Source organism: Crocodylus porosus, unplaced genomic scaffold, assembly GCF_001723895.1.
Source record: "Crocodylus porosus isolate Cpor-Errol unplaced genomic scaffold, CroPor_comp1, whole genome shotgun sequence".
NCBI lineage: Eukaryota > Metazoa > Chordata > Crocodylia > Crocodylidae > Crocodylus > Crocodylus porosus.
The window spans coordinates 45,596,012-45,604,982 of record NW_017728918.1 but is presented as its reverse complement, the minus strand read 5'-3'; the positions used below and the strand labels follow the sequence as shown (position 1 = coordinate 45,604,982).

At 41.3% G+C, this 8,971-nt stretch overlaps 1 protein-coding gene across 7 annotated transcripts in view; it reads left to right on the top strand.

The window, feature by feature from the left end:
* LOC109311746 (collagen alpha-1(IX) chain-like) overlaps positions 1–8,971 on the top strand; it is a 69,131-nt gene that overhangs the window by 4,690 nt on the left and 55,470 nt on the right. For all 7 annotated transcript variants that reach the window (XM_019537558.1, XM_019537559.1, XM_019537560.1 and 4 more), the window contains exons 4-10: positions 1,069–1,192; positions 1,947–2,340; positions 3,542–3,619; positions 4,899–4,961; positions 7,279–7,332; positions 8,146–8,199; positions 8,409–8,462. In XM_019537558.1, coding sequence (XP_019393103.1) covers positions 1,069–1,192; positions 1,947–2,340; positions 3,542–3,619; positions 4,899–4,961; positions 7,279–7,332; positions 8,146–8,199; positions 8,409–8,462 — 821 coding nt within the window. The remainder of the gene's footprint in view (positions 1–1,068; positions 1,193–1,946; positions 2,341–3,541; positions 3,620–4,898; positions 4,962–7,278; positions 7,333–8,145; positions 8,200–8,408; positions 8,463–8,971) is intronic.

The following is an 8,971-nucleotide window of genomic DNA, read 5'->3' as shown; positions in this document are numbered from 1 at the left end:
AAGATCTGTGCTGGGGCTGAGCTATGATGCTTGCCAGCTCTTTAAGTACCCTTGGGTATAAACCGTCAGGGCCAGCTGACTTGAAGGTATCCAGCCTGTCAAGGTGTTCCTTCATGAGGTCAGCTTTGATGGACGGTAAGGAATCTTCCTCACCTGGGCCTTCCTGTCCTGCAGTGGGCATGGGCATCCCATGGGACTGGTGAAAAACAGATGCAAAGTATCCATTTAGCAAGTTTGCTTTTTTCTGGGCATCGGTTGTCAGTTGTCCCATCTTGTTTAGCAGGGGTCCAGCATTGCCCTTGCTTTTCCTCCAGTTCCCCACATATCTAAAAAAGGACTTTTTATTGTCTTTGATATTTGTAGCTAGCTGGAGTTCCATTGCAGCCTTGGTTTTCCTGGTTTGTTCTCTGCAGGTCCAGACCAGAGCAGAGTATTCCTCCTTGGTGGTGGATCCCGTCCTCCATCCTTTGTAGGTCTTTTAAGATCCCAGAGATCTGCTGGTTCTCTGGAGAGCCAAGGGGACTGCCGTGCCCTTTTGCTGCCTTTCCTCTGAGACAGGATGGACTTTGCTTGCGCATCCAGGATTGCTCCCTGGAGGAGCTACCACTCCTCAGCTTGTAGCCCAAGATTGAAAGGATCAAGAAAAACACCACCTGCACCCCCAGACCCTTTAGCCCCGCTCCCACATCCCTGTAGCACCTCATGACCCTGCTGGGAGCACTCCGAGCTGTGTCACTGGTGCCCACGTGGATGAGGAGCGTGGGATAGTGGTCAGTGGGCTGGAGGAACTTAGGGATCTTCTCCGCAATGTCTCAGATTCTGACTCCTGGAAAGCAGCAGACTTCCCGGGTTGGGGTGGCAGATTACTCCCTCAGTTGTCCCTACCACAAACACATTTGGCACCTGGCATATGACTTGTCCCTACCACAAACACATTTGGCACCATCATTAAAGCCAGTATCTCCATAGGTGCAACTTGTCCATGCCTCACTGAGGTCAATAATTTGTGCAGATTTCTATCAATGGAGGTATTTTCTAAACTAATGAAAGATTGTTTTTTAACTGCAGTGCTTGATCTTCTCCAGGAATTCAAACTGTCAACAGCATCAGATAAACACATAATAGAAGGATCAAACCCAGGATCTATAGCCTACCGCATAAGTCCTAACATACAGCTCAGGAAAAACACAAGGTATGCTATAAATCAGAGGTGTTCAAACTGTTTAGTAGAACCCTGAGATTTTATGATAGGCCTCAGGGGTTCCACAAAGAGACTGAGGATAAAGGGGGAGCAGGCCATGAGGCAGTGTGCTCCAGGCCAAGTTCCTTGGCTCTGTCTCAGATCACATGGCTGGCAGAGCCAGGGGGAGGGGTTCTGCAGCTGCAGAAGTGATACAAAACGGTTCCATGACTTTAGTTTAATAATCACTACTATAAATGAAACTCTATATGACAGACTTTGCTGAACAAAAATTCATTTGTTAAATATAGACGGTAAGATTTCAGAGCTATATTGAGACTATTTGAGGGAAGTACTACATAGCCCTCGGGCAAATACCAGGCTTAACTGCAGCCACTGTTCTCTTCTGCATGTGGATTGACCTCTTTAGCACTCCTGGGAGACAAGGCACCCCAAAGGGAACCATACATCATAGAAAAGTGGGAAACATGCTGTGCCAATTGTATGGCTTGTGCCCACTGTTGTTTTCAGTAAGAATTTGCTTGAGGTCAGAATGCAGAATCTGGCCTTTTTGTCCATCACCTCTAGGAATAGCACTGCAATCTCAGGTGTCCGGTAACTAATTAATCAGCTCTTTGCCATCTTATAGCACCATTAGAGTAATATAATTTAAATACATTAGAAATTAAACGTTTTAAATGGACGTTCATTTACTTGGTTGATGGGTAGATTTTTGTAAATCGGACCATATGTGTTTTTGTTTTAGTGCTGGTTTTCCAGATGGCTTCCCTTCCGAATACTCTATCATTGCTACTTTTAAAATGCTGGAAGACACTTCGCAAAATGTGTGGCATTTGTGGCAAGTTAGTGATTCTGACGGCAAAGACAAAGTTGGCATTCAGGTTCTGAGAGACAAAAAAAATTTGGATTTCTTTTATGCCACTTCATATAAAATAAGTCTATTCAGGACATTTAACAACGTGGACAAAATTTTTGATAGCTCCTGGCACAAGTTAGCATTAAGTGTGAAAGGGAGTAATGTAAAATTGCTGATTGATTGTCAGGAGGTCAGTGCAGTTCCCACAAATGAACAGGGAGACATTTACAGAAATTGGTACACGTCCCTAGTAAAAAGATCAGTCGAAAAGTCTTCTGTTTTGGTAAGTATCTCTCAGCATACTGGTATGTACCAGTCCTTGTTACTACACTATGCTTTGTTGGAAGTATTTAAGAGCTGAAAGCCATTTGGTTCAGTTAGTGACAGTATTTCATGGGGTTAACTCATTAAATACTGTTTTTTTTTCAAAGCACCTAATTTATTCTTTTACTAAATACAAGTTTTAAATGGCTCATAGTGTTGCCTTTAGGATTCCATTCCTGGCATTCACTGTCCTTTGCATGCACATATGGAACTTTTTTCTTGGGTACAATTTTTATTGTTTTGCTTGGGAATCTCTCAAAGGGATCCATCATATCTCTATATTCTGTCTCTTAGAATTCAGTATAACTCAAAAAGTTTACCTTTTCTCTTTCTTTGTTCTTGCTGAAATCAGTCACAAAACTCTTGATAATATTTAAAGGTTCAGAATCAGGCTTTTGATGGATACAAACTAGGTTTTCTAATCTTTTAATATAGCTTTCTCTTAAGAGGCATTTTCAGCTATTCAGTATTTTTTCCGTAGGGTGCATGAAACCATCTTTTATTACTTATGCACAAGCACCCTCCAGTGGTCATCATGGAGATGTGAAATATAGTTCTAATTTTTGTGAAGTTCTCCAATAAATATTTGTAGTTCTTAGAATTCAGAATAAAAGGTGTGTGTGCATGTAAAATAATCTACAAATGTAATTACTACACAGAGGTTTTGTGCTAGAGGTCACTGTACTTGGTTTAGCATTTCTGCATGGCCTGTCTTTCAAACATAAGACAGAACAGCCTGTAAATTTTGTGGTTTTACATCCCATGGGAGTTTTATTAGTAGACATTCAGCAAGTGTTTAACTTTCAATTTTTCTTTATAGAAGGAAACCAATCACATTTTCTTAATCTGGAATTAAAACAGAGAAAAGTAAGAAGAGACATGATATGCTTTTGTAGTGACAGTATTCTACAATTAGCCAATCCTATTGGTCGCACTGGTCATAGGGAGAGTGGTGAGGTGGGAAGGGTGAGTTGATCAGTGTGTGTGGAGACAGTGGTTGAATTACTTGGTAGAGGGAAGCGCTGTGTATCTGTATTGAAGAGTGCAGAGTGAGTAAATGGGTGGGTGGGGTTCTGATTCTATAGAGAAGAGGTCAATTAGCCCATATTTATTAAAGCTGTTATATAAAGTTTCAAGAAGTTGTTTTATGTGTTTGCCAGGTGGACTTGCAGCAACTTGAAATGCATTGTGATGCAGATAAAGCATACTCAGAAGGATGCTGTGAACTTTCTGATACTGTGAGTAGAGTGTATGGTTTCTCTCATGAGCTGCTTCACTTATGATTACTCAGTATTAACTTAACTGACTCATGCATAGCTCTATATGCTGTCCATTGCCAGTAAAATCTATCTTCACTGTCAGGTCTGCAGGTTTTGCAGAGCTGTATGTGGAGAAGAAGGCTTCTGCAAATCACATGACATCTAGGGGAAAAAATGTTTGGTAATCTGGAGCAGGACATTTTCTTTAAGGGGCTGAGAGTGGGGTTCAGTGTGTTTTGCCATTATAGTGGGGTTGCAGTTGCAACTGGAGTTTCAGCACCTGGAAATGGGAAGGGCAGGATGTTAGTAGCTGAGAGTGAGACTGCCCCTGTAGCTTGATTTAAAAGTATGTATAGGATTTCTAGCAGGGCACTAACTGAATATAGCTGTAAAACTGGAACCCCAAAAAGCATGTGTAGTGTTTTAGATCCTTGCCTATAACCAGCTCTACCATAAGATTCAGAAAATTTCTTTTTCTACAATTTAAGAACAAGGGTTGGAATTCCCCCTGTAGTCGAGTAGGAGATATTATCTTGCAACTTGCTCTTTGCAGCACAAAAATAAGGCTATGGACAGACGTAACATTTAAAATATTTCAAATAGCTTTGAAATGTTTAAAAAGATGAACCTACAGGTGTGCACATCTGATAAAATGCTCCCAAAGTGGCCAAAGCATTGCAAAAATATGTCTGGAAGGAGTAGGCACTATTTTGTACCACTTCATCTCATGTGTTTACATTGGGTTGATCCTCCAGACCAGTCGCATGACAAAAAGGGGTGACGAAGGGGGTTGACCAGGGCACCAGTCCCAGGTGCTGTCCCTGAAGGGGCCACAAAATAGCATCCACCATGCCACCACACCTTCATTAGTGCAACTACTGCTGCTGCCCTGTGCATGAATGTTGCCCAAGACACTCTAGCACCCAGTTATACTTCTGGTCCAGGCATCCCACTGGATAACACTGCCTTTCCTCTGACGCCTTGTGCCCAGGGTGCTGGAAGCACCCTCGAACTCTTTGCTCCCCCTTCTCCCCTTGGTTGATGGAGTTGGGGGGAGGAAGTGGAACTCAGGAGGGAGCAACCTCCTACCATATGCCCTGACTGGAGAGTAGCATCACTGTCTGCTGTTACGGCAGGTTTGAAGTACTAAGGGAGAGGCACAAGTCTACACGTGTCTACAGTTGAAAAACTCCATTTTTAAAACATTTTGCATGTTATGTCTGTCTGCCCCCTAGGTAACCTATGTCTTCATTTTTAGTGTGAAAGAAGTTGCAAATGTGCCCATGGAAGATCACAAGATCAAGGAACAACAGGCCCCCAGGTATAATTTAAAATGAAACTTTCTGGTTGTGATAATTTCCCATGGTTTTGTCAAAATTGTGCTCAGCCCTTACTTTATACTTTTTAGGGGCACGAAGGAGACACAAGAGAACAGGGAGAGTCTGGCAGAGCTGGAAATATGGTAATTATCATAGGTTTTACTTCCAAATATTAGACATGGCCTTTGTTTGCATAGGTTATCTAAAGAAAAAATCAACCTTAAACATGTGTAGCTCTGGTGAACATGCTGGAGAGAAGCGGGCAGCACGGCACTGGCACTAGGGAGTGGCAATGGACGAAGTGTTCCTTCCCTCTCCTGAGGAAAGGATAGGCTCTTGCTGAGGGCTAGAAGATCCAGTGACTGCTGCTTACTTAGCTAACCATCACTTTAGGGTTTTCTCATAAGTTAACTTAAAACTGGCATAAAGGGACTTAAAATTCACCCATCTAAGACAGGGGTTGTCAACTGGGGGTACGCATACCCCTGGGGGTACTTGAGATGGCCTTAGGGATATGTGCAGGTGGGCAGGGACAGAGTGCTGCCGTGAGGTGCTGCCCACCCGGCCGGACATGGGGCAGGGGAAGCTTGCATGCAGTGGCTGCCGTCACTCCACTTCCAGCCACTCACTCCCCATATTGTCTGAAGGGTCAGGGGAGGTAAAACACGTTACGTTCATTCCTCCAGCATCCCAGGATGCACAGCTCCCAGCTACTCTACCTCTTCCCACCCTCCAAAACTCTATTGGTCCCCCTGCCCCTGCCTCTTTTTCCCACTGAGAACAACTGCTCTGAGACATATAACTGAAGAGAGACCATGGAGTCTCCCCTAACTTTATGACAGCACAATATTCCATAGATTTCTGGTGTTATACAGGAAATCTGGGACAGAGCCCTTAGGCATCTGTGTGATTCTTCACCTTCATACTATGATCACATGTTACAACAGATACAAATTTCAGCTATTAAAAAGGGGACTTGGACTGCAGAACACTGGGTTTGTTTGAGATGCCCCTGGAGATCACAACCCAGGGAGAAGCTAACTTAGGTTCTGTGAGAAATGAGATTTAGTATACTTAGGCCAGGTACAGACATTACACTTTTACCAGTATAAATGATTGGAAGCCATAGTAGAATATTAGTTTGGTACATATAGACTGGTTTTAAAATGGCAGAACTGGGTCTAAGTTTTGTCCTCCCCCTCTCTCCGCCACCAACATTAAAGGGCGAATGTGTGTTCTGTTCATGACTGTTCTAAACCATGCCACTTACAGAAAACTGCATAACTTAGATCAATTCTGCCTCAGCCTTTTTGAATATTTGTACTTAGCTTTAAAAAGTAGATGTGCATGTAACAGTGCAGAAAAAATCTTGTTCAATGCTATTATGTAAACTGCTATTATGGGCTCAACCCAGGAGAGATGGCATTTTAGGTACCAATCTCAAGGAGAAGGCTCACTCATATCAACAAAAGGGTGAATCCTGGTGAGCTTGTTTTCCACTATTCTCTTATGCAGCATGAAGATATTCTCACAAGTAGTATCAGGTTCCCCAACTTTGCAGATACCAGTATAAAGTCTTCTGCTGCTTATCCCAGATTACAACAATCATAAGATGCTGTTGCAAGATGCTTTAAAGGCTAGGGACAGAAATTACAGGTAAACAAATATAAATGATCAGAAACAGGTACAACTCTGTAACACAACAGAACTTCAGTGAACATAAATCACTTTCAAAATGGCCAAAACTGGTTGAAGGTAAACCTGGATGGATGTAGTATCAGACTTAACTGATTTAGGTTAAGTTGGTTTAGTGAACATCTGTGCCAGATCCCGTCCAGATTCAAGTTAACTCAGTCCTCCAGCATCCCAGAAAGCTTTAAATCTCCCCTGAAAACACCCCCTTGGAGGGTGGGTGGGCTAGCTTTGGCGTAAGCTTTCTGCTCCATCCACGCTGGGAGGCATGCTTTAGCACCCCCTGGTTCTGGCCTTAGCTACTGCAGGCATGTGGCTGCATTTCTGGAATCAAAGGTGAATGTCTGTTCACTTACTTGTTGGTTCAAACTATGAAGCTTACACTAACGTCTGAAGATCAAATCAATTTAGGTTTGGGCTTTTGACTAGCTGTACTTAGCCAAAAAGGCTAAAGACTGATTGGATTTAGAGAGCAGTATCTGTCTAGCTGTGAAAATAAGTTCTTCTAGTGAAGTGGCTAAGTTGGGAAAACTTGCACTGACTCTGCTCATAATGGAACTTCAATGACATTCGCCAGAGCTGAATTCACTTAAAAACTAAGTAATTCAATGTTTTTCTTGTTAATAGGGAATACATGGCCACCCAGGAGATTATGGAAACACTGGAAATACTGGTCCAAAAGTATGATTATAATTATTTTGTTTTTTACTTTAAATAATATCTGGATTTTGTTTTGTTTGGCTTTATACAGTTACAACCATAAACACCTTTCCCTTTTATTTCAAGGGTCTAGTGGGCACTAAAGGTGAAAAAGGAATGAAAGGATTACTTGGTGAACAGGTTTATACTTACCTTGTAGTGTGCATATATCCAATTTTTGAATTTATAGGAAATGTATCAAGCTGTATATTTTTTCTATGCATTTAGTGTTACATCTAGAATAATGAGTATGAGAAATAAATGAAAGCAACAACAGTGCCTTTTCTTTATCTCTACCACATTGTGGGTATTTTGATTAGTGCTTTGTAGCCATGATAAGTGATAGTAGATTTGTAGATTATCTTGGAAAAAGGGTTGCCTTTGAATGGAAGGGATTGCACTGAGAAACCCTTCTGTTCCTATGTTGTGGTTTGAAATATCTGTGAAGAAGACATCCATTGCCTTCATCTGTATATGTGAAACCATGAAGATAAATCCACTATCAGAAATCATTTATGGCCAGGTCTTCAGCTATTGTAAATTGGCATAAGTCCATTAAAGTCAACAGAGTTGCAGTGATTTACTTCGGCACAAGGTTCTAACATATATAATTTGCTTTTGGTTTGAGGTAATACAATCTACTGGAAAATGGTAGACAATGTGTGTTGTTTCAAGTACAAAGAGTCGTTAAACTGAGTGTTCATCATGTATATTAACATAGGTGGTCTGATGGGTGTTGCAATTAAAAGATGTGAACATTTATTTTCCTTGTGATAAATCACTTTTCTTTTAAAGGGTGATACAGGTCCTTCAGGTCTCAAAGGATTACCAGGAGTAAAAGGTTTTAAAGTGAGTGCCCTTCCAAATGTTTGAAAACTTCATAGCAATGCATCCATCTGGAATATCTTTTAGTGTAATGAGCAGTATAACAACTTGTGTTGGAATATTGTAGAAATGTATGTGACACCATGGCAGTGTCTGAAGTTGTCATCATAGCTGCAAATTTGAAATGACGGAGAAGCAGCTATTACTACTAAATACTTACTTTTTGCTCTTAGTGGGTATTTGGATCACCTGGAAACAGAGGAGAACTTGGAGCAAAAGGAGAAAAGGTATGTACGGTGGTTTTTTTAGCTTAGCTGAACTCTTCAAAAGTTAATCTTGTAATGTTTTCTGTCTATGCACTGGCTTTTACCATGGCTATGATCTGAACATTGAAGGAAATAAGTCAAAACCTTGTCATCAACTAGGAGAAGAGAACTTCATGAAAATCCCAGAGTGCTGGAGGAAGTGATGCTGGTGATTAGGATGGCATTCTTGTCTCTGAGTTACTCCTTAACCTCACTACATAGGTTCCACCTTTTTGATGACTTTTGGAAGGGTGTATCTGACTCTTTCTCACTTTTTAGTGTGTTTTTATAAGATCCCATTGAGCTCTAGCCAAATTCTAACTTGAGAACTCACTATAGCCCACATATATTCCATTTTTTTTATTTTCTTGCTTAACAGTTACCATATTCTCTTGCATATAATGTGCTCCAGAATAAGATACACATCTTTTTTTGAAAGACAGAATGAAGGAAATCTTTTCTTGTACGTAACTTAGTCACAGCAGCTAGGA